Source organism: Manduca sexta, chromosome 4 (genome assembly GCF_014839805.1).
Source record: "Manduca sexta isolate Smith_Timp_Sample1 chromosome 4, JHU_Msex_v1.0, whole genome shotgun sequence".
NCBI classification, from domain to species: Eukaryota; Metazoa; Arthropoda; class Insecta; order Lepidoptera; family Sphingidae; genus Manduca; species Manduca sexta.
In genome coordinates this window covers 4,357,316-4,382,244 of record NC_051118.1, presented here as the reverse complement: position 1 = coordinate 4,382,244, position 24,929 = coordinate 4,357,316, and the positions used below count along the sequence as shown (strand labels likewise).

Here is a 24,929-nt window from a genome sequence, read left to right as displayed (position 1 = left end):
CTGCTGATATTAGCAAAGTTGTAAAGTAGAGCCATGCGATTTAACGCTTGAACATTATTACTAATTTAATTAAACTCATCCAAAGCCACTAATGGCATTCAGAATATCATGTGAAGATGCAGTAGTTTTTTTTGGGACGTCGTAATTGGCAACATCGATTAAACGTCAAGCTTGTGACTGGTCATCGTCGGACGAATCGTGGAACTGGCGCATTTACAGTAATTGGTGATTGGAGATCTCCAAATATTGCACTGATTATTGGTTACTGTGTTTATATTAACTTTAGCCGCGGTTACTTATTTTCTAACAAGATATTAGTATAGTTTTCGTAGAAAAGACAAAATTAATTGTGTTATCTCGAGGTCGTTGTACTGCGAGGTTGTAAAACAAGATGTCCGTGTGCTTCTTTGTACCTGCGTAAGTTCCTTTTTGATTTATCATAATAGTTTAAAAATTACGCGAATAAAACTAAAAGATAAGTTAAAGTGCGTTTCTGATCGTAATCATTGAATGCATTTACCTAGGAAAAGAAATTGATCCACAAACTATAAGGGGAGCCGGCCTATTGTTTTTCTTTGAAATATTTTGATAACTTCCATGTGCTGCCATCTATTAGTAGTCTGTACGAACTTTATACATTGTGATAAAAATGCGAAATAATTTGAATATACTCGTATAAATACTACATCTGCGATTGTTTCTTACTGGGATCCGTGACCACTTCTCAGTGATTTGGAGAGACTACGTACAACGCCACAATTGTTCCAGCTTAAATTAACATTCATAACTATATTATTACAGTTTTGTAACTCGGGGCCGCCCCGGATCTACTCAAGGGCTTTTTGGGTTGTATTCCAGGGGTTTGTAGATTTATAAGGTCCCCAGTCCCCTTAAAAGACAGTAGACACTATATCAAATAAAAAAAAATATAAGAGTGAAGTAGCATAACACATAAACAAAGTTGTTGATTTCTTTTGTAAAACTTTCCTATAGTTGATTGTGTCTCTCTGTCATAAATATATTTTACCATTTTCTCTTGTATGCTAAATCGTTAACTAAAATCGTTTCTTGACAATTTCTTGACAATTGATGGTAATTTCTTGATTAATGAAGCAGGCCCCCAAACTGGAATTAGTTCAAGGTCTCCACAACTCGCAGTCCGCCTTGATCTAGACAACTTTTAATAATTTAAAATTACCTTTCAGTTATTAGTTGACATGTAGGTAGCCTGAGGCACAACTCGTGCACTCACTTTTCGTCACGAGTATTCCGTGGTCTCATGCAATCACAATTTGAGTTTACCAAACCAGCCCCCCGTCCTTCCCCTTCGCTTAAAGCTGGCTACCCCCATGCAGCTGGTATACCTATCGGCCACACGCCTATGCAGGTGGTCATAAGGCAGCTAATAATGTTTGTTCCAGCGACCAAGCCGGCACGTCTGCAGCTACTGAGGAGGTGATAGCCGAGGGCATCGGCGATGACGGGCTCGCGGAGTCCTCGCAGCAGACCCTGCAGCAGTTCTGGTCCAACGTCATGGACGATATCAAGAAAGTATCTGCAGTAAGTTACTCGACAGTTGCTATTACTGTAATTGTCTTCTCATTTACAATATCCTACGACGTAGCGTGGAAGAGATGGATGGGCCGTGTTAGTCCTTGTTTAGTCTGGTGTCTACCCTAGGATATTTTTTTTTCTCCCCCTATCCAGGACAAGGGATTTTTTGTATTGTTTTTTAATTTTTTACTTTTTATATTTTGTCATTTACTTATTAATCCAATACCCTAGGATATTGGAGGCAGATATTATTCTGGTGGTAGGATATATTTTATATCCGCCCGGATAGCGACCAGCGTACACAAGGTATTAAAACCATCCATTGTGACCCACGTAAGTGTGTCGCGTTCCGAGATCAGGCTGAGTATATCTGGTTCCAACAGGCCGGCATTATTGTTTCGACTACCGAGAGTTAATAATTTTTCGTTAGTCGACATTCTATTGGACATTTACCATCAGGTGCTGGAGTCATTCTGCCGTGCACATAAAACTTTACACCTTGGACACATTCTGCACGGGTAATATATATTTAACATCATAATTTATATCATTTTTTTTTATGAACATAAATCTTTTTTTGTTTAATTTACGGGGCTTACTCCATCCCCTCAGTCTGCTCTTAAAATAAGTCTAGACTTGTCAGTAACATTAGCTCTCAGTCTTTTAATACGTACAATTGACGTTCTGTCAGGATGATTTCAAAACCCAAGCGATCCCGCTAGCAAGGATCAAGAAAATAATGAAACTTGACGAGGAAGTGAAGATGATATCATCAGAGGCGCCGGTGCTGTTCGCGAAGGCTGTGGAGATATTTATACACGAGCTCACGCTGCGAGCGTGGAGGCACACGGAGAACAACAAACGGAGGACGTTACAGGTAAAAAAAAGAAGAAGAAAGACCCCCGCCCGTGACCATGAAGGCTGCAAAGTCTTCGAAGCGTCGGGAGAAACTTAAAATATAAAAACCGCCATAAAATCCGAAAAATGGAAGGGGGAGAGTGGAAGGGAAAAGGATTAGGACAGGGAGGATAATTCTAAGGGTTGTAAGTGCCTAAAGCGCTCACCTGAAAGTCCGGTGTGTTTGTATAAGCTGACCCTTGTCAGATTAACAAATGTAGGCCAGGGTAAAAAGAAATCACCTGTAATGTTTTGTTGCTAATTGTCGACTCTAGTAAACTTAGTTACGCCCAAGTGCCTTTAGCTAGATATTATCAAAGGAAATTTTTGACAGTTTAAGTTGGGTATTAAATATAAAAAGGGTCAAGTATTTGTAAAGTATGTAAAGTAACGAATCATTAGTGGCATAAAAATAGCGAATAGTGCAACTGCCCAGAGCTCCAGTCTTCGAGTTGCCTCGCGCTTCCGTGCTAAAAAACACAATTCTCCTTCGGCAATCGGGTAAAAACTCATCACTAAGATCTGCCCCTCAGAGCACCGCATTAGTTAAGGCCGCTATTAGTTACAATAATTATTTGCTATCTTCGCAGCGTAACGACATAGCAATGGCGATATCTAAGTCGGATCAGTTCGACTTCCTGATCGACATCGTACCGCGACACGAGGTGAAACCGAACAAGCCGCGACACGATGCGCCGCGCGTCAACCCGTCCGCCGAACAGGTACTGTAACATGCAACCGTACATGCAACATGAAATGCATTTTTTTAGTCACGAAAGCTTTGATATGTAGGTAATCGTGGTGCTATAGATACTCTACTCGTTGACCTCGAAATAGGTCTTATTGCGACGAATCATAATAGCAGATTTTTTTAGTGGGCTGTCTAGTCATACACAAAATTAAACTTAAGTTTTTTATTGTTTTGAATGACGAGACGAGTTTGCCGTTCACCTGACAATAAGCGATACCGACCGCCCATAAACAGTAGAAACACCATCCAACACCTTGAATTACAAAGTATTGTTTGGTATTCCACCGCACTCGGCATCCTGAGACATGCGATGTCAAATCTTATATCAAATAGTTACACTGGCTACAATGTAACCTGGATCTTTGAATATACCATTAACAAAATTTCGATGCATAGTAATATTTTATTCATAATTTTTGGACATACGAGTATATTCCTGGGGTTGTGCGACATGCGTTTTGAAGTTGAAATATGATTGTGCAGTTGGCGGCGCAGCACCAGGCGGCCCTGAACAGCGCCGCGCAGCCACAAATACTCATACAGCCGTGCGCACAGGTCGTGCAGGTAATAATAATTCACTACACTGTCAATGAATATTTTGACACTTTCTTTTTTTTTTTTTTTGCTTTATATTACAAGACGAGCTTGCCGTCCGCGTGATAGTAAGCGATACGACCGCCCATAAACAGTAGAACCACCATCAGATACCTTTAATTGCAAAGTACTATTTGGTTTTCCACTGCGCTCGTCATCCGCTGGGACATGAAAGTTTATGTCCAGTACTTACACTGGTTATAATATCCTTCAAACCCTAACACAACAGTGACTACACGCTGCTGCTTGGCGGCAGAAATAGACATCGCGGTGATACGTACCCAAGCGGACTCTCATCCTAACACCAGTGTTCAGTCTACCCCTGAAAATGAAAAGTGACGTCTACGTATGTTATTCCAGGCGTCCGGCAGCGCGGCGTCGTCGTCCAACAACGTGACGGTGTCGCAGCCGCTCACGCTGGTGCACCAGGTGGTCACGCCGTCCGGGGAGCTGCAGCAGTTGCCGGTAAGTCGACCCACTTCAAAGATCATAGCAATATATAAAGGGTCGTATAGGTCATTTTATCTATGGAGACACGAACCACCATATAATCAGGTCATACTACTAATCAATATATAAAGGCCCATATAGGTCATTTAATCTACGAAGATACGAACCACCACTCTTTAAGCGGGGACGTCGAGGAGTAAGAGGACTGATCAATGTACTTTCCCCGACGCTATCCATCGTAGTGTGTGTGCGCTCATGCTGCTCACGCGCACTGTAAGCGATTAGGGAAATTAGTGGGACGTGTCTTCGTGGGTGAAATTATTTATAGGTCTGAACTCGTAGGTATTGCAGTTTTATTTCTATCGAAAAACATCCATGCTGACAGCTGTTTTCATAACGATCCCAATCTCAATCTTCTATCCGATTCCGAAAATGAACCAATCAAAATAAGTCATTTGTAAGCATGTTAAACTTTTTTTGTTCTGATTGGTCTAGTTTTGTTAGATCAAAACTAAAAGTATTGGAATCTTTTATAGAAAATGGCGGTGTTGTGTAGCGATTAGAACAGCAGCCGTAGTACTTATAAAATTATTGTTACACTTATTCCATTGCTCTGGATAACCAGCACGGTTTAGTTTGATATGCCTAATTCAGTTGTGGATGAGAGGGCAGACGAGATAAGACGAGCCACTTGCTCGTCCCTTCATACTGTAATATTAATATTTCATACAATGTTGTGTTGCAGATTCAACTAACGCAAGCGCAGTTGAACATGATCCGATTGCAAGTGCAGAACAATCCGAGCCAGCCGATCATTATACAGGCGCAGCCGCAGCAGTCGCCGCAGATCATACAAGTAAGAACCTTAGTTACTAGTTATGGGGTTGATTTTTCAATGAGATTAAATTGATTCGTAGGATAGAGTACAACATAAATGAATTAAAATGACACTCGTATGTATGAGGTTGCAATTTTGCTTCACATTTATATTGAGTCTGATTATAATTTATTAGACGGATTACATTAATTTAACAATAGAAAAATTTTGCTCAAACTTAATACAAGCCTATATGAATATTGTCAAGCAATCCTGGAGTACCTCAATGATGTACTGATATTGCAGTACGATTGATAAATGCAGCAGGAACGTAGCTACCGCCGTATCAGTGATACACGGCCGCCGAGTTTTAGGGGTTCTCTGTGCCCATACTTACTAAGCGGGCGCCCAAAAGTTCGTATCGCCCTGAAGCATCCAAACAAATTTTGATGTAGGGCCCCCCTTTGGCAAACTACGCCAGTGGAATGCAGTGTTAAGGTCTCTGTAGTTTGACCTGTTTCAGCCCAGAGTGTACAATTATAGTTTAATGACCATAGACACGCCGCCTATTACATGAAACCTTACCTATATGGCGAAATTTATACAGTAACTAGCTTTTGCTCGCGGCTTTACCTGCGTGAAGGAGTTTTCCGGGATTTTTTTTTCGACTTACTTGTTATGTATCGTTATATTATGACCAAATTACACAAAATCATTATAAATTGTAGCCTATGTGTTATTATGATGTATAACCATTATTACTGTAAAGTTTCATCCAAATGCGTTCAATAGTTTATTCGTAAAAGAGGGACAAACATACATACATCCTCACGAACTTTCACATTTATAATATTAGTAGGATTAATAATTAAGACTTTACCTAACGCTCTAAATACGTCTAGATCTAACCATATTATATGACAACTAAGACCTGCATTCCTTTCCAGGTGACCTCCCAGGCCCAGCATCAGCCGCAGCAGCAAGTGTTCCTCGCGCAAGTGGCGACGACACAAGAAGACTCCTAGTGCACTAGTGTCGCGGAAGCGAAACAAGAAACTGCCGACGAATAGTCGACTAAGCGACAAATAGTCGTGTGTTAGTGAAGTGACTTGAGTTTAGAATAAGGGCCTGTTCGATGGCCAAGTGAATGCTATCAAGTATGATGTGAATAGTTGATTTGTTTAGGAGCGTTGTGACTTTTCTACTGGCCACAGTTTCTCGAGTAGTATTAACTCAGATGTGTAAGAATATTAAGCTAATGACATTGATCTAATTATAACATATAATAGTAATAATTTCTCATAAAGATAAATAGTGGATGTGAAGAAACGCAAGGAATATTCCGCTTGCAATCAACTTCAGATTCGAAATTTGGATTGCTGCTGCCACACATTCAAATATTGGGACTAGCCAATAGCGCATTAGTTTAACGAACTATAAATAAAGTTCAAATCCGATAGTGCCGCAGATATAGCGAATAATGCGATAACGCTTCCGCATACAATAAAAATACAAGTCTCGAACACCGGAAGCGGCACGTAACATCGTTTTATATTGTTATCAACCGCATTATAAACGCATAAAGTTGAATTTCAAATGCTATACAATTCCTTTTCCTCTGCGCCACTCAGTCTGTAGTCTGTACTGACTATTATTGAATCATCTTAATGACTATTGTTATTTCAGTGAAATATGAGGCAGCTGTTCAAAAGTGACTCACGATTAGTCGTGAGACACATTTGAACCGCGATTGTAAACATTTTAATGAGTCATTTCACATAATTCGATGGTTCCTAAGTAAACTATCGTATGTGAAAAAAAAAAACGTTTCGTTATCTAGGCACTGGCTACTACCAAAACCATTAAAAAAAAGTTATTATAACAAAAAAACACTTCATTTACAATCATTTACTAACTTTTTTTAATGGGTTTTTTAGTAAACAGTAACTACATAACGAAACGGTAAACAAGGGAATATCGCTATATTTTAAATACGATAGTTTACTTAGGAGCCATCGATTCTAGCCATAATTAGACAAATGTGCTGATTCTATGTGGTTTAAATTTAAGAACTCTAAAACGAGTGTGATATCATGTTAACTTGTTGTACATTGTAATTATATGTAAGTTATTAATAAATGATTTTTTGAAATGAGCAAACTATTTATTGTAATTACAGATAATTATAACTCTATACAATAAATCACTGTGTACATTACACGCCATATTCACTTACGCATACAAAAATTACAATACCCTGGTAATTATGTATTTATGAGCGAACGAAAACCATTGAATTAAACAAAAAATCAAATCAACAACAAAACAAAATATTGAATAATAATTTACGCTTACAACACTAGTATAACCCATTTACTTACAACATTTTAAATGAAACGTTTTATTAATCGCTGTCTCTTTCTTATATATTCACCAAAGCTGAAAATAGGAGATATTGAATAGCATGGTACAGAACATGTTATGGGAACCAAAACTGAACATAGAAGCAAACATTGACTAGTATAACGATTCATATAAAATATTATAAGGAAAGGCTACAGACATATGCGATAAATATTTTTAATCAGTTCGTCACCTTATCAAAGGCAAAATTAGTTGGAAAACTGATTAAAATATATTTATGAGTGATGTAAAATCTACTAATTTACAAAAATAGGATTTAAATTATATCCTTAAAGATTGGATGTGGAAAAATAGATATTTTTTTACATAACGCGTCCCTTTCGTTATAAAGAGACTTCGTAATAATTTATATGACATGGCACCCTCAAGGCCTATGTTTTTTTTTTCAATCCAGATATTTTTTAAATATAAATATTATATTTAATTGAATATGCAATTTCGAAAAGGGCAAATCTCATAAATATAAAATATCTAGAAATGTATATAATAACAAATAACAAAACAATTTTTGATTGCTAATAAAAACCAATTTGTAGCCCAAAAATAAATTTAAAAATTTACACTACTTTAGAAAATAAGTTTTTCAATTTCCTGAACTTTTCACATTTTCAGACATGTGCACTTTTCCAAATTGCATATTCAATAAAATTAAAATCATTTTTCCCGAATGTTTTTTAGACTATCTTTACCATTATAACCTTAGCAAAACCGACATCAAATTATTATAGATAAGACATCCACCGCACATTATTACTTTCTTTCATTCGCCGATAGAAACCTACAATTTGTTCTTAACATACTCTGCAACGGCTTCGACATCCTGTTTCAAAATTTGCACCATAGCTTGTTTCCGATTCGAGTCTTCCAATATCACTTCCGAAGCATGGCTTCTTAGCTTCTCCATAAACGTATTGTCCATTTCCTGCGATCTTCAGGTGGGAAATAATAATAATATTAGCCCTGTATTATATACCGTCCCACTGCTGGGCACGGGCCTCCTCTACTACTGTCAGGGATAAGGCCTTAGTATACCACGTTGGCCTAGTGCGGATTGGTAGACCTCAAAATTGTTATAGAGAATTTTACGGGTATGCAGGTTTCCTCGCGATGTTTCCCTTCACCGTTAAAGCAAGCGATAATTCTCAAAAAAATATACAAATAATTTAAGAAGGCAGAGGCATGCGCCTTGCAGACATTCATCGCGGCAGTCCGTTCCAGGCCCAACTAGGCTATCGCCGCGTCAGTCACGAAATATGTATATAAAATACGTTAGTAGAGACAGCTCTCATCGTATCATGGTCCCATATTACATCAGGACGGAACGCAGGCGAAAAGTGGGTGCCGTGGTTGCACCTCTGCCTAACTCTCAAGCCTAAAGACTTCCCACCACTGCAACTCCTGTGAGCCAAAATCGGCAGTGGCACGCATTTTATAGCACCCAGCGGTAAACTCGGAGTTTCAGGGAATACTAATCTCTCTATTCCGCAACGAAATAATAAAATAGAAAGACGTTACAATACTATATATAATAATCGGTTCAGCTTTTAGTTTAGGCTGTTGGAGCTTGTTAATAAACTGTTATATCTACATACACTGACAATGCCTAGCGTTAGTAATTCACCTGCTATACGGCTATTATCAAACTGCGGCAATTAGAAATAAGCAGAGCTGATACCGCGTGTAAGGAATGTATGCGATTCGTTTCGGCACTTTGACTCAGCCCTAATCGACGCCGGCCTAACACTTTTGAGGCCTTAATTTGCTATGCAACACGTTATATTGACAGTTCATAACAAGCACATAACTCTTCATTGCTTTTATCATAATAGGAAACTGGCATCGGAATACCATTCCACGTTAATTACACGAAGATTACACAGCTTTTTAAAGAGTTTACACTACCATAGAGGAGTAAGGCACCTGCATTAGTAATCAGCAATTTATAATCAGGTATATCGGCATACTTACCTCTTGTCCAAATCGCTAAATTTCTCATCCATTATCTGAACTATTTGCGCGAGCATTTCAGAAGCCGCCTGCTTGTACATGGCGTGACGTCGCTCCCTGTGTTCGTCCAACTGTTTCTGAGCGTCCACGAACATATGTATTAACCTGAAAATCGTTAGTCGTTCTGTAGACATTTGTCTACAGAAATGAACCATCTCGACCAGAGGCCGTATCCAAACTGACTTTCTACAATCGTTAACGCTTAAAGAAAGAAAAAAAATATAAAAAATTATATGTCCTAACGATATATTTATTTATATTTGTAACAAAAACTTGGTATTTAAAAAAAAATCTTGCAATTAATGTGCTCAATTATAAAAAGCATTAGAACAAAATAAGTTGTAGGTATATTGGTGTACTTGTGATATAGGTTCCAACGCCCTTACAAGTTTTGCACGGTATGTATATTCCATACAGATAGAACGTTATTCGTGGTTTGCTACCTACTTACGATTATATAAAACAAAACAGAATAGATAATGTTCTAAGTATAAATTAAATTAAAAATATATCGACCGTTGAAAGGTTAATTGACTTGTAGTCCAGTGAAAATAGACACAAAAAACCTGTGAGTTAGGAAAAATTCGCATGAAGCTAAAGATTGGTATAGACGTTAAATATTTCCATTATCCTCGGAAAAACCGGAATTTTTGACTTTTGACTTTGAATAAAATCTTTTGCAAACATAGGATCGATGAGGACTTTTGACATTTTAATGGTAATGACATATTTAACGTCTATACTAATTTTCAGCTCTATGCTAATTTTTCCTAACTTAAATGATATTTTGACTGGACTATTGATCGTTTTTTTTACTTAGCACATTTTTCTATGTTTTTTTAAACAAGTTAAAATTTTCGAAAAAAAATCTCATAAGTCAATTAACCTTTCAATCGTCGATATAGATATGTAATAAAAGGACATGTCATACATTGCGTTAGCGTTAACGATTGTAAAAAGACATGTTGACTATGACCCCAGGTACACGTTATCTTAAATCTACACTTTAGTTCTTATAATGAAGATTATGGCTTAATAATTATAATCACTAACTAGACGTGAAAAAATACACAGATTAAAAAACTAAAAAAGAACTAGCTGAAGTCAATTAAAATAGAAAATACAACAAAAAACAAACAAAAAGTCCTTACTTCTTACTTGTATGTTGATTGATATCAACAAGTGTTGTATCTAATTTCTCCACAACATTTTGAACACAATCTATAATTGATAATTGAAATATCTCATCTGGAATATAAAATAAAATCTCAACGGGAAATAATTATGTGATGCTTATCTATCACATTATGATGATAGCTAATCGTGCATTCCTTATTTTAACACATATAGATCATTATGTTCAAGGAAATTAGAGTCATTAATTTGATAAGTTGATGAGTTGAAGCAAAAAAATTACACAACAGGTATTAATTACACAAAATTTTCTTATACTGACGAAAAAACAGAAAAAGAAAACATCATTAGAAATTTACTAAGAGTTATTGAACAAATTGTGATAGTAAAGATTATTGTGTGCAGATTGTCATTCATTACAACTCTATGTGGCACGTTCAATAGATTTTTTAATTAGTAGATGTTAAAATAAATTTAAAAAAAACTCCTAAACACACTTGGATCAATATGTACTTGCAAAATGAACTTACCTCTACTACAACTAGGTACATTCTTCCTGAACCAGTCATTCACACTAGACGTGCTTGGAACGCTGTCCTCATTCGCAACATGTACCACATCTATCTTTGGCTTTTTAGTTTCAGGAGCGAGAGACACTGATTTCCTTTTCGTAGCTGTGCTTGAGTTAATCTTAGTAGATGTAGAATTAGGACTCGATAGTACATCTAGATGATTGTGTGAATGACTTTCGACTGTTTTTCTTTTAGTACTAACATTTCTTTCACTCTCAGCGAATATATTTCTCACTCGTTTTACGCATTCGTCATCGTCTGAGTGCGTGCTTGGTTTTATAGTTTGCGAAAAGAAATTACCAATTTTTACCGGTGATATGACAGAATTATGTTTTCGAGTAGAATCAGATTGTTCAATTCTACTTTTTGATTCATTAAAAGTATTGTATTTAATGGTAGTTCTAATGTTTTTATCATTTGTATCATCATTTTCATTATTAGCCTTCTTTACATTCCTTTTAGAAATTTCCGATTTCGTTCTGCTGCTATCTTTTCTTATTGATTCCTCGTGTTTGCTTCTCTGAGATCGTGTTACGTCATTGGATAGGTCTGCCGTTACATTTATTGGTTCCCTACCCTTAAAAATAAGTTTGATAAACGATTTATTAGCTTCATTTTGATTGTCTTGCACTGATTCCACATCCGAGCTGGAATTTCTGCGTGACGGATACCATTTGTGAATTTCGTATAAAGACTGTAAGGTTTTGTTTTCTTTACATTTTTGTTGCATGTTTGTATTTTCTTGTTCAGAAACACTGTTATTGCATGAAGGTAGCCATTTTTCCATTTCGGCTGCCGATAATCGCGATACTGACACTACTGGCGACTTTTCTTTTTCATTAGTAAATTTCTTACCCTCCTTAGCACTACTCGTGTTTTTAATGGAATCACTTTTGCCGGAAGATATCCATTTATCAATTTCTTCCGAAGATAACCTGGCCATTGCTACTTTAGGTGATTTCTCTCCGATAGTAGATCCGTCTTTATGACTATTTGCTTGTTCATCTCCATTATCGTAACAATCATTAACCTTGCCATGAGATCCATTATTCCCCCAATTAATCTTGTTGCGAAGAATATCGTAATAGTCTTGTAAAGGACGATCCAAATATTCCAATTCTAAGTTTCGTGGCTGCACCTGCTCCTCGATCATTGCGGCGCTTGGTGGATCCTCTTCTATATCCCCATGCGCGGTAATTCCTTGAGAAGTTACTGAAATATCTGATTTATCATCTAAAGTTCCTGACATATTTGCAACATTTTCAACATTTTTAGTTTTATTGAACAGACGGCTATTTGCAGCCTTATGTTTAGCACTTGTTTTCTTTTTCTGATCTTGTGCAATTTCGGTTTTAATACGAACTACTTCACTTCTATCAAATGATTTTTCTTTTTGAATATCAACTCTATTTTCAGATGCACGTGCCTTATATGGACTATAGTTTACTCGCTCCATATCAGATAATAAGTTTTGCGTAGTATTTGTTTCATTGACATACCCATCGAAACCATCTTGGTAATATTTCTTGAGTTTTTGAAACATTGTACCAGTCACAGAATCGTTGTTATCCTCAATGCAAACAGGTGCTGACTCAACCACTAAACCGGGTAAGGGACTTTCTGTTCTATCATCCCTGACAGGGACATCGATAGAATTAGTTTTGCTTGTATTTGTTTTCTTTAATGACAGCTCTATCTTTTTGTTCCTTTTTACCGACTTATTCTTTACGTTAGCTTCTTTCGTACTTTGTTTGTCATCAACAATAGTTTCTAATTCGGGTGCTTTTTGTAAAACAGGCTCGACTTCGGTGTATGTTGTTTCTTTAGGATTTGCAACAATGATAGATGTATTTAGTACTTCTGAGGATCCGTGCCTCATTCTCTGATCTTCTAGGTCCATTACAGGTTCAGTACTGACTTGACGATTTCTTTTTTGCTTTCTGATAATCCGTTTACGTTTAGTGGCCTGATTGCCACTCTCTTCGTTAGATGATTTGTTTTCATTGTAATTGATCTTCTTAGTAACCCTTCCATGTCGAGTTGAAATGGCTGATTCGCAACTGGCCATAGTTGTGATACTTGGCCGTTTACGAGGCACAATCTTTTTCTTTTTAAAATATTCTTCCTCACTGTCACTCGAAAAGTTATACACGTCTACGTTAAATGTTTTGTCTGCTAAAGTTATTTTTTCATTACTTTCTATAGTTTCTTTCAGTTTATCAAAAACTTTATTCATTTTCAATGTTCTAGGTGACGGCGGTTCCGGAATTTTAGATTTCTTTGTTCTTGATTTTCGGGTAAACTTTTTACGTTCTTTCTCAATTTCCTTGTAAAAGGTTGTTGTAGATTTGGGTGCTTTAACTTTTGATGTAATTGCCTCTATAATATCATCATCTGCTTCCGAATTATAGAGTGGCGGACGCTCATTAGTAATTCTATCATCTTTTGGTGAATATAATTTTCGTTTTCTGCGTATCAAAGAGGTGTCTATATCGGACACATCGTCATTATTCAAATCAGGTTTACTTTTAATAGCCACCGTTTCAGGATTTTCAGCAGCATCATTATTCTGATATAAATTCTCTTTTTCTATATTTCCATCAATTAGTATGTTATTTGTGTTAACCACCGATTTTGTGTTTTTCTTTGCTTTCTTGTTTATTCTTTTTTTCTTATTGCTTTGCTTATTTATTATACTTGAATTTAGTGATTCATCATTTTGAGGTAATTTATCGGCTTTTTCTACATCTTGACTTATTTTCGTAATATTGTTTCTCTTTTTTGATGCAGTAGTTTTTCTGTTTGTTTTATCTATTCTAGATGGAGTCGTGTATTTTAATTTAATACTTCTATTTGATTTAAGATCTACATTTTTGGGTGTTAGAGCATCCTCTATTCGTAAATTCTCTTGAACATCCATAACTTTTTTTAATGGTTCTTGGATATCACACATATTTTTTTGCAATTCTGTGTCTATGTTTAACGGATCAGTATATCTATCAAAATCTTCACAAACCTTGTCAACAATACACTTAAGACAATCAATAACTTCAGTAGCATCAACATCAATTTCTGGATTCTTATGTATTTCAACTATAACCCGTTCATCAAAATGTTCACTGCTTTCTGAACTGCTCTCATTAATTTTCTTCGCTAAAGTAGGACTTATTATAACATCTCCCACACAATTCTCGGCAAAATGCTGACTAAAAAATTCCTCGACGGCTTCAGCATCATATACAGTACTTTCAGCGTTTTTTAAACAGCCCTCGTTTGATTTCTTGCGTAAAGTTTTCTTTCTTTTAGTATTAACGTTCTTTATTGGCGTGCCACTGATGGCTTCTGTATTAGATTCATCCGACGTAGTCTCTCTTACGACGGCACAACCTCTTTTCCGAGTAACGTTCGCAAAATCTTCAGCATAAGAACTGTCTATTACATCACAATTTTCCTCTTGACCTGTTTTTTTATTCTCATCAGTATTTATACCACTATCTATTGGATCCTCAGGATTAGCTTCCAAGGCTTCCTTTACAAGTAAATCAACAATATTATCCTCTACAAAGTCTTTATTGTTAGCGAATCTTTCCATAGTAGTATTGATGACAGAATCATCTGTTGAGCCTATTGTAGCTACTAACAGACAACTAGGGGCATTTTTCTTGCCAACAGCAGGCGATAGACCGCGACTGACTTCCTTGGATTCATTTCTTTCGGAACTACAATCTTTTTGAGCCTTAGCCCCTCTGTAGCAAACGCCATAAGAGCGAATAAATTTTAGTGTTGAGGCGGAATGTAGACTGTGACGGTCGTCAGTCTCGGTGACTTCAGTGATGATCGATAACTCAGGCCGTGCGCAAACGCTCACTGGCTCTTTATCAAACGGATACGAGGGTAATACTGCTAATCTATCGTGAAGCTGTAAGTAGGGTATACTGTATTACTAAATCTGTTTATGGAAGGATAAGTGTCAATTAAAATTATTTTGCAACTTCTATTTCTGGATATTTCATTTTAATATTTTTTATTATACTAGTCAAACCCAAACAGATAAAAATTTACAAAGTTACATGGGAGACATGTAATATATAAATCTGACGTCTATTTACAACTGTCCACTGTCTATTGATACTTATCTGTGGTATTAAGCTTGATACTTACCAAAAAAAGGGGCATTGAAGGGGATGTTAAAAATAAGGTTAAAATATGTTTAATTAAATACAAGATCATACCTGTGCCAATGATGTAGTCGATGTTGTAGACGGCGATTTGCACTGATTTCTAGATCTCACAACATAACCTGAATAGAATTATATAATAGTTTCAATTGTATAATATGAATTATGAGTTCCCAGAAAGTATTACAACAAGGTACCACGATAAGATAATGTCAACATTTTCGCAAAATTTCTACGAACTGTATCGTTATTTGGAAAATAATAAAAGTACTTAAAAATACTTATCTCAAATGTCGGACAAGCATTAGCAACGGATGGGTGAATTTTGCGATATACACTTTAAAAGCGAGAGACCGCATAATGATCATACTAGAGCCTACTCTAATTCGTATAAAAAAATATATAGTTCCTGTGTAATTTTCAGTCCGTTATTTGTGCCCTATATGACGATAGACTCGCCCCCTATCACATCATGGGACGGAACACACTTGACGAAAGGCGGGTGCTCTGGTTGGGCCTCTGCATACCCCTTCGGGGATAAATGCGTGATGCTGTGTGTGTAATTTTTATATGGGACGGCATCCACAGCCAGAACCGCCAGAAGAATTGATTGATAAACCAACCAAATAAATTGCCTTATCTACATTGATCTTAGCATCAGTAACCAATAAAAACATCGTAAATATAAAACTATGAATCGGATTTTATTGTGTTTTTTTATGTTTTAATTATCTCCCGGCGTTGAGAAGACTTTACAACCTTCATGTTCACAGGGCGGACTGAAATACTTAATTGACAAAATCAATTTTAATCACTATAAGCAGAAAAAGTCCCGCGTATACAATATGCATTACATATATTAGTTAGAGATTAACGAATTACGTACTTATCGACTATAATCTGGTCAATTTTAGTAATTTTTTTTAACTCTTTAAATTTTGCTCAAATTTATCGACACATGATCTTATATATGGAAATTGCATTATAATTAAGATTACAACTAACCGGAACGCCGATTACGTTTCACAATCACCGGATGCGAGAATTTCGTATCTTCTTCCTAATAACAAAACAATAACGAATGTAAACATAAATGAAAAATATCCAACTACCCAGTTTTTAACTTTATAAACGTAATGAGAAATGACAAAGGAATATGAATTATACAGCCTTGGACGCAAACTTTTAAGTATTTTTTTTATGGTCTGTATAAAATGAAATATGTATAACTGAATCATGTCTTAATATTTTTTAATGCAATTTTTACAGAAGCGCTTCTTTTTCATAATATTTGCTATACATAAAGAATAATAAACAAAATCTAACATAGGAAAATACCCAATTATCATAGTAGCAGTAAGCTAATTTCCAAAGAAAATATATACTGTATAAATATATATGTACTGTATGTAATATTTTATTACGTAAAAAACTATTTTTTAACAAAAACTACTTACTGAATTGCTGTAAACATTTCTTGAATTCTGGCGTCGACCTCTCAGTGAGTTCGCTTTCTAAGTTGATCAGCAGCTACAGTAAAATACATAACATACAGCTCCAAGACATTTCACGATATATTTACAGTGTTTTCCACCTGCCCTTATGCCAAAGTGGGATTGGTGCGTAGCTTGCTATAAAAGGGCCCTACATCTATATTTGTTGGGGGCTCTTCAGGGCAGTGCGAAATTTTAGGAGCCTGCTTAGTTTAATTTAGGACCAACAGGGGTCCCAAAGTCCCCGTATCACTGATATGGCTGATACAGCGGTAGCTACGTTTCTGGGTGCAACACTATCATGCATGTATGTTCAGAATGTTCAATAAAGGATGTAAACATTATCTTAAGTCCATGCTCCTCAAGTAGACAACTACGGCTTACATTTAGTAGCATACACCATCAGCTGTTTTCAATAAACGATCCCAATCCCAATCTCAATCCGATTTCGAGAATTAACCAATTAAAATCACTCATTAGTTAGCAAGTCAAAAAATCTTTGTTCTGATTCGTATATTTTTGAGATAGAACGAAAAAAATACACGAATTATTTGCCAAGTTATTCGGCGAATCATACACCAATTATAATCTAAAAAATATATAAATAAAGTATATCTATTCGTTTTCAGCCCAAACTCTTGGAAGTGGCCTGCATAAAAAGTGCCTACTTATATAAAGCCTTCTTTCCGTAGTTCTAAGCTTTCCGACTTACAAATGAACTTACCTGATATTTATCTCCAAAAATTTCGCGCATGGCTTTATCAAGTTCGGTCAAATCGCTCTTGGAGCTGACCACAAATTTCACGTGTCTGGTCGGCTCGTGCGTTATGTTTATTAGTGAGGGATGCGCGTGCGCCGGTCGGACGGTCGTCACCGATATCGTGAGTTGATGAGATTCTCTGGATAAAAAACTTAAAGTAGGTACTTAGGGAGATGTTTAATGCAGATTACTAGTAAGATTTATAAATATTGGAGTTGTGAGTGTAAAATTTAAAAATACTGTTCCAATTTGGAAAATTCTTTCACTAATAGGAAGCCATATCATTTTTAAATTTAAGGGACAGGCCCAACTCTTCCAGATGGCCGCCTGACTTAAAAAAATCACTATAACTCTTCGTAAGATCACTTCAACTGCTTACCTTACAATAAAATAATTCAATTAACTGTAAATACATTCTAATTAAATTCATAAAATATTTAATTTGATTTACGTTTTAGACACTTCGTAGGGCAGGATAAGTAGAGCAATGAATTAACGTTGCAGCTCGAGGGACCATAACTAAGACGTCTTTGTGACAATTATAAAAAAGGTACTGCACTATATCACGGTGCCGCCAATATTAGTTTTAGGGTAGTGCTCTACCTACCTACTACATAACATCATTAAGTTTTTTTTATACAAATTAAATTCGCGCGGGATTTAGAAAATTCTCTACCATAAACAATATCATGGTTGCTAGTTGCCATTGTGGCAGATTTATTCAGTGACTTATAATTTTTGTAATTTATTTCTAGACAGGGGGGTGCACATGCGCCTATTCTCACCCCCCTATCGGCGCCCATGACTATAAGCTACTTTAAAACACGGGAACGAACGGCAGTAGCCAACGGCAAAAGCTAACTTAGACAACTCTACAGTCTATACCTAAAAAAACAAAATTATATACATTAACAAAAAAAGACCTTAATTCATGACTATCAAAGTTGCCCACAAAAGGTTGCCAGCAGCTGCTTATCAATAAACAATCAACACGTGATAGATTAAGTATATATATTAACAAAAATAGATCTAATTTCATTACTATTAAAGTTGCATTTGCCCTCGAAGGGTTGACTGCAGCCGCTTATCAACTAACAATTGATGACTTCAGTATTAAATAGCTAAATAGCAAACATATGATAATTTTTTGTCTCAAACCTGTCCAGTTTAACAGTCTCCGTGTTATCCTCGCTGATCAGCAGCGTCTCCCAGGACTTGAGGTTCGTGGCCCCAAACGTCTCCAGCATTTGAGGGTCCAGCACCACCGAGAGACACTTACCGTTCGAGTTCACGTCCAACCACGACACGTGCTTCTCTTTGCCCTGGATCAATTTCATTCATTTCTCTAAAGATCGTGTATTTCCTCTCTATCCGTTTAATGTACCTTTTCATAATTGCCGTCAAGCACTTGAGATAGTGTGGTCTAGTCCACACTATCTCAAGTCACAACTTGTCATTTTTGTACGTTAACATTTTTTACAGGATTTATAATTTAATTAGTCTGTGGTACTCCTAGCGGGTTGGGACGCAGTAGGTGGATGACAATGCAGGCGGTCGGTCCACGTAAGGCCGGCATAATTTTGTCGACTGAAGGGGTAATCATCTCTCGTCAGTCGACATTCTATTGGACCCCACTCCACTTACCATCAGGTGCAGTGAAGTCACTTTGCCTAACTAAAAAAAGCATTAATTTATCAAATGTCCTTTATTGAAGATAAAAATCCGTATCTAAATCCATCAAAATCGTTTAAAAATTGCTTTGAACACGTAACAGTCACTTTTGCATTTACATAATCATGCATTTGTCACCACATATTTTTTTCACACAATCAGGTGACCAACAATTTGAAACAAAGTTGTAAAATATGAATCATGACATAAAAAAAATGTCATATCACACTAGTCATGTTCCTTGATATTTACATACGTTTAATACTTATATAATCGGGTGTTCCAACATTTATAATTATAAAAATGTTATCACTTACCGATATAACAACGATCTTGCCGATAGACAGACTTCTGCATATGACAGAGAGTATCAAATTGCTTGATTTATTTTGAACGTTTAGGAAATCTCTAGCGTCCTGTAAGATATAAAAAACTGATTGTTTATTCACGTCTCAGGTGTCAGATTTAGCTATTGAAATATTTTAATTACCATTTTTTAGGAAATTCTATTTTGGATGTGCCAAGTTAGACTATTTTGGCATCGACTGACTTCGTCGAGGAGATTACCTTATTGTGTAATGAAACAATGTGGTCGCTTTCGATCTGGAGGAATAGGGGTTATTTTTTTTCTCTGATGGTAAGTGGAGTCCAATAAAATCTCGACTGTCCATAGATGATTAGCCCTCGGCAGTCGACACAATTATGCTGGCCTGTTGTATATACACAGGCTTGTCCCGGAACGCGACACACTTGCGTGGGCTGCTATGGCGGGTGTACGGTGGTCGCTATCCGGGCGGATGTAAAATATATCCTACCACCAGCAGAGAGAGGAAGAAAGAAAGTTAGAAGGTTGGAAGAGGAGGGAATATAACTTATTTCACACACATGCGCATACGCCTCTAAAGATTTCCAGACACGTTAAAAGCGACCTCTATCGATTTCCTGCGACTTTAACTAGATCTGTCCACCTCAAAAAAGAGATACCTGAAAGAAATCCATCCAAAGTCGATTCAAGAAGACGTCTACAGCTTCCCTCGAGAACATGGACGGTGGAAACCACTTCTCGGCCGACGTTGCCCGTAAAGTTCGATCGTGACGCGGCACGAGCCAGCGCATGAGCGTCTCCAGTACAGACAGCTGGCACGGGAAGTGGCCGCACGAGGATATGTACGCCGATAATTTCGTGCTAACGATGAGAAGGGGAAATTTCAGATTGAATATAGAACTTTAATGTTTATGAGGTAAGGTACATAATTTATTGAGGTGTGGTTTGAATTCTAAGCTAATTTTCGCAGGATATAGACCGTGGTCTGATGGTGACGCAGTACCAACTAACTCATCAGCGTCTGCAGTACAGACAGCTGGCACAGGAAGTGACCGCACGAGGATATGTACACGGATAGCTTCGTGCTAAGGATGAGGGAGGGAAGATTGAATTTAGAACTCTAATGTTTATGAGGTAAGGTACAAATTTATTGGGGTGTATTTTGAATTCTAAGCTAATTTTCGTCGGATATAGACCGTGGTCTGATGGTGACGCAGTACCAACTAACTCATCAGCGTCTCCAGTACAGACAGCTGGCACAGGAAGTGACCGCACGAGGATATGTACACGGATAGCTTCGTGCTAAGGATGGGGGAGGGAAGATTGAATTTAGAACTCTAATGTTTATGAGGTAAGGTACAAATTTATTGGGGTGTAGTTTGAATTCTAAGCTAATTTTCGTCCGATATAGACTGTGGTCTGATCGTGACCGCTCATGATTTAGTACCAACTAAATCATGAGCGGCACGGAAAGTGACCGCACGAGGATATGTACGCGGATAGCTTCGTGTAAGGATGACAGAGGGAGGATTGAATTTAGAACTCTAATGTTTATGAGGTAAGGTACAAATTTATTGGGGTGTAGTTTGAATTCTAATCTTCTCGGCTGATATTGATTGTGGTCCGATTAAGACGCGGCACCAGCCAGCCCAGGGGTTTTTACAACCGACATTAGGCACGGAAAGTAACCGCTCGACGATACTGGGATATCTTCGTACTAGTGACATGGAAGAAGAATATCTCGCCTTTATCTAACAATAAAGAATGTGTCTCTTCCCTTGGATTGGAAATTGATTACTATTGAATCAATTACAGGGCGACAGAGCGTGTACCTATTGAGCATTCGCCTATACCTTAGGAGATAAGGAGCGAGAAGTATGTAGAAGGTTAAAGACGTTTTTTATAAATATTATTGTCAGTAAAATATTGTGACTTTTACATTAAGGGACATTATTAACATAGACAATACACACTACTGCCTACCCTTTTAGAGTCTTAGGTTTGAAACCTACTACCACCTTATCCAACTTCAATATGTTAGCATCACATTTCATAAACATATTCTAGAAAGTTGTGACAGTAAAAATAAAAAAATCAACAAACAGGCACTTACAAGTACACCCCCAACTTGTTCCTCAACGCAAACCTAATTTCCCTGTTGGAGTCAGCGCAGTACATATTCAAACAATGGAGTATCTCATACTTTTGCACAGCAACCACCTTCTCATTAGTTGCTAAGTCAAGGAGACACTCTGCTGTGTGTTCCACAAGGAGGTTGGGTAGACTTGGATCTTTTTGGCGGACTTCCTAGAAATATATCTTACCTCTTTTTAAATGTTTAAGGTAAGTATATATTATACATACATATTAACAGGAAAATACCGGTATGTGTATTTGTTAGTAATTAAAGTAAAAAAAATATTTTAATTACATGTTAAGAAATATGTCACTTCTATTAATTACAAAAGCAGATCTAGAATTTTGGTATAGAAGTGGCTTGAATCAAAAAATATTTTCTTCATAAAAATTAGAACACATTAGTTTGTATGTATTGTATACAAGGAGTATTTTTGAGAGGGGACAGTAAGGGTAGTTACTCTAACCACTGTAGCTACAACACTTTCTGAGGAGACTGTCTACCATTTTTGATGGCATTAAGATTTGTATTCACAGATCTTGAAAAAAAAAAATACAGGTAACATCAACACAAAGTTTTGTTATGTTTAAAAACACATTAGGGTCCCTTCTTGTGAATTGTATAAATTGTTTTCCAATTTCTGACCTTAAAAGAAATTATACTTCTTAAGGTCCCTTAGAGTACTCTGAGCCTTACATGCAAAAGAATCATAAAAAAGTTTGTAAATAAATTAGGATTGCAAACTGTACTATAATATATAGTATAGTACTATAATTTGGGTCTGCATACTATATACTGTTGTAGAAATGTATAGTACACAATAATACCATATTTCAACACCTGAAACTAATAAACAATACATTTTATAAATATATAAACACTCCTCATTAACTTTTCAGTGATGAGACAGTGTGTATCCAAACTTTTACAGAAATACATCAATAACATACTTATATTTCTCTTTTATTTTGCTTTTTCCATAAAATACTTTAAGTTTTTGAAGTGTACTTACTATATTTTCTATAGCTTGTTTCGAATAATATATATATCACCGAAAAATTGTTGGCAGCCCTAACATAATTTGTCAATTTTCTTACGGTTTTAATTTCACTTACCTTTAAAAACTTCAGTAAAATTCTGAGGAACGACCACCAATGAGGGCTGTGGCTTATCAAATGTTTTCGTATAGCATCGAGCCAATACTTAATCAAATTCACTATCTCCTTCCCGAGCACTCCCCAGCTCTTCGAAGGCGCTAGATCCACCATATACTGAAGTGCTATGCAAGCGATTCCATTCTGTTCATATTTGTTGAAATACTGTAAATAAATAATTTTGCATTTACTTTATTGCTATAATAATTTATATTTCTAGTCCATAGTCAAACTTCAAGAAAACAATCATTGGATAATTGTTATTTCCGCTTACTTATGTTAATTATTTCTTAAACTTTCCCTCCTGAATTTGTAATTAAGTATATTTAACAATATGGATTGGTTATAATATAAATAATATAAATATTAATAAAAAAACACTTACTTCGATTTCGTAAGATCTAATTTTCTTCAAAGCAAGGACAGACGACATGTTAAATTGCACTTTTGCATTTTTATTTTGTCCGATTGCATCTCGACTCGCCGAAATATATTCGTTGAGCGTATTAATGTTTTTTAATATCTTATTCATATCCATTCTATTGTTTCACCATAAACTTGAACTTTATTGTGTTTGCCGCGAAACAAATTTGAAACGACGCTATTTTATGATGACGTAATAAATAATTATGTTGGTAGCTCTGAAGTCTGAACTTGTCAACTACAACCATATACGTTACAACAGTAGGTAGGAACCAATGTAGGAACTCACGAACCTGTCAATTGGACTGTCATGTCGCAAATTGACGCGAAAGTTCGATGACCTTCACCTTATATATTATCGCATTTATTATCGGCTATACAGGTGACTGATAAAATGATGTATTCCCGTTAAAAGCTTATAGAGTTGGTCAAAAGTAATCGATTTTGTCAGGAAATCAATAGTTTTCAAGCAATCCAAAATGTATTGACTTTGATAAAGGACTAATCAGATCAAATAAAATTCAACAATAAAAAATCTACTGGATTTAAGATGTTAATAAACCTCCTAGTGACTAAATGTGCATAACGCAAAGTGAATTGAAGTGTTCTAATTCGCTTTATCTACGTGAATAAAAGAACATTTCGGACATAAAAGTTCATAATGTACTTTGGCAGAATAAAAAAACTTAAAAAGATATTTTATTTAGAGTATGACTACTGTAATGTTATTTAAATTAGAAGTAAACGCAGAAACCAATGATCGGATTTGGATACATTTTGGCACACGGGTAGACATTAACCTGGCTTCGATTAATATATACCGGGATATCTTATACTTTAAGGCGATACCTCAAGGTCCATTTTCATACATTTTGTTTCGGCTTTAATCTGGGTAACTAAACAAGTATTGGCAAGTAAAGAATTTAAATTCACGTCTAGTTAGTGATTAGTTCTCGCAGTTGAAAGAAAAACGTAAAAATAATTAATGATCATGGATATTTCGGCCTTTAAAATTTAATATGACGAAATTTTAAAGGCAGAAATATCCATGATTATTAATTATTTTTACGTTTTTCTTTCAACTGCGAGAACTAATCACTAACTAGACGTGAATTTAAATTCTTTACTTGCCAATACTTGTTTAGTTACCCAGATTAAAGCCGAAACAAAATGTATGAAAATGGACCTTGAGGTATCGCCTTAACTATAAAAAAAATATAGAATATTTATTTCTTTACCAATCCATAACTAAGTGGACAAAAAGGATAGAAACTGAGCAATTTGTCTGATTGTGATGTAATTTGATTTTGAAATACTTATGCATTATGAAACCATTTTTTAGTGCGTTATTGCTATCGCCACTGAAGGGGCGAGTGGAACGCTTATGTTGATTTCACCGATCTAATGACCTAATGTCGACGCTAGGGATTATATCATTATCCGAACGAGCATTAAGCTGAGTCCCTAACACTATATACACTCACCGGCATATCTAGTAAAACTCGTGGTGGCCTTCTTCGACACATACAAGGCCCCGTGAGAGTGTATTCTGAAATCTGAGAATTTGTATGAAATGAGAATCCTTTTT

General features: G+C 36.2%; 2 protein-coding genes across 3 annotated transcripts; one reads left to right on the top strand and one right to left on the bottom strand.

Annotated features, from left to right (window-relative positions):
* The first annotated feature begins 160 nt into the window (after positions 1–160).
* On the top strand, positions 161–7,218 carry LOC115442996 (nuclear transcription factor Y subunit gamma-like). The gene is made up of 8 exons (XM_030168260.2): positions 161–417; positions 1,422–1,560; positions 2,246–2,431; positions 3,042–3,173; positions 3,686–3,766; positions 4,157–4,261; positions 4,992–5,102; positions 6,011–7,218. Exons 1-8 carry the CDS (start codon positions 392–394, stop codon positions 6,086–6,088), a joined length of 858 nt encoding a protein of 285 aa, XP_030024120.1. The 5' UTR covers positions 161–391; the 3' UTR covers positions 6,089–7,218.
* On the bottom strand, positions 7,206–23,588 carry LOC115442994. 2 transcript variants are annotated; one of them, XM_030168257.2, is made up of 13 exons: positions 23,304–23,582; positions 22,880–23,083; positions 21,741–21,934; positions 20,287–20,488; positions 19,620–19,718; positions 18,790–18,953; positions 17,596–17,770; positions 16,384–16,438; positions 15,433–15,500; positions 11,159–15,119; positions 10,646–10,742; positions 9,456–9,599; positions 7,206–8,416 (listed from the first exon to the last, which is right to left on the bottom strand). In XM_030168257.2, exons 1-13 carry the CDS (start codon positions 23,454–23,456, stop codon positions 8,266–8,268), a joined length of 5,667 nt encoding a protein of 1,888 aa, XP_030024117.2. In that variant the 5' UTR covers positions 23,457–23,582; the 3' UTR covers positions 7,206–8,265. The 2 variants fall into 2 exon arrangements, with proteins under 2 accessions (XP_030024117.2, XP_037296614.1); XM_037440717.1 differs by lacking the exons at positions 7,206–8,416; positions 10,646–10,742 and having other exon boundaries at positions 9,473–9,599; positions 23,304–23,588.
* Positions 23,589–24,929: the final 1,341 nt, after the last annotated feature.

What these genes read in the sequence shown, in the direction of transcription:
- LOC115442996 (XM_030168260.2), top strand. Translation starts at nt 392, where the DNA reads ATGTCCGTGTGCTTCTTTGTACCTGC. An exon ending in ATATCAAGAAAGTATCTGCA is followed by an intron (nt 1,561 to 2,245) that starts GTAAGTTACTCG and finishes ACGTTCTGTCAG; the next exon opens with GATGATTTCAAAACCCAAGC. An exon ending in CGTGCGCACAGGTCGTGCAG is followed by an intron (nt 3,767 to 4,156) that starts GTAATAATAATT and finishes ATGTTATTCCAG; the next exon opens with GCGTCCGGCAGCGCGGCGTC.
- LOC115442994 (XM_030168257.2), bottom strand. Translation starts at nt 23,456, where the DNA reads ATGGATATGAATAAGATATTAAAAAACATTAATACGCTCAACGAATAT. An exon ending in AACAAGTTGGGGGTGTACTT is followed by an intron (nt 20,489 to 21,740) that starts GTAAGTGCCTGT and finishes TCTCATCGTTAG; the next exon opens with CACGAAATTATCGGCGTACA. An exon ending in CGACTACATCATTGGCACAG is followed by an intron (nt 15,120 to 15,432) that starts GTATGATCTTGT and finishes CCCTACTTACAG; the next exon opens with CTTCACGATAGATTAGCAGT.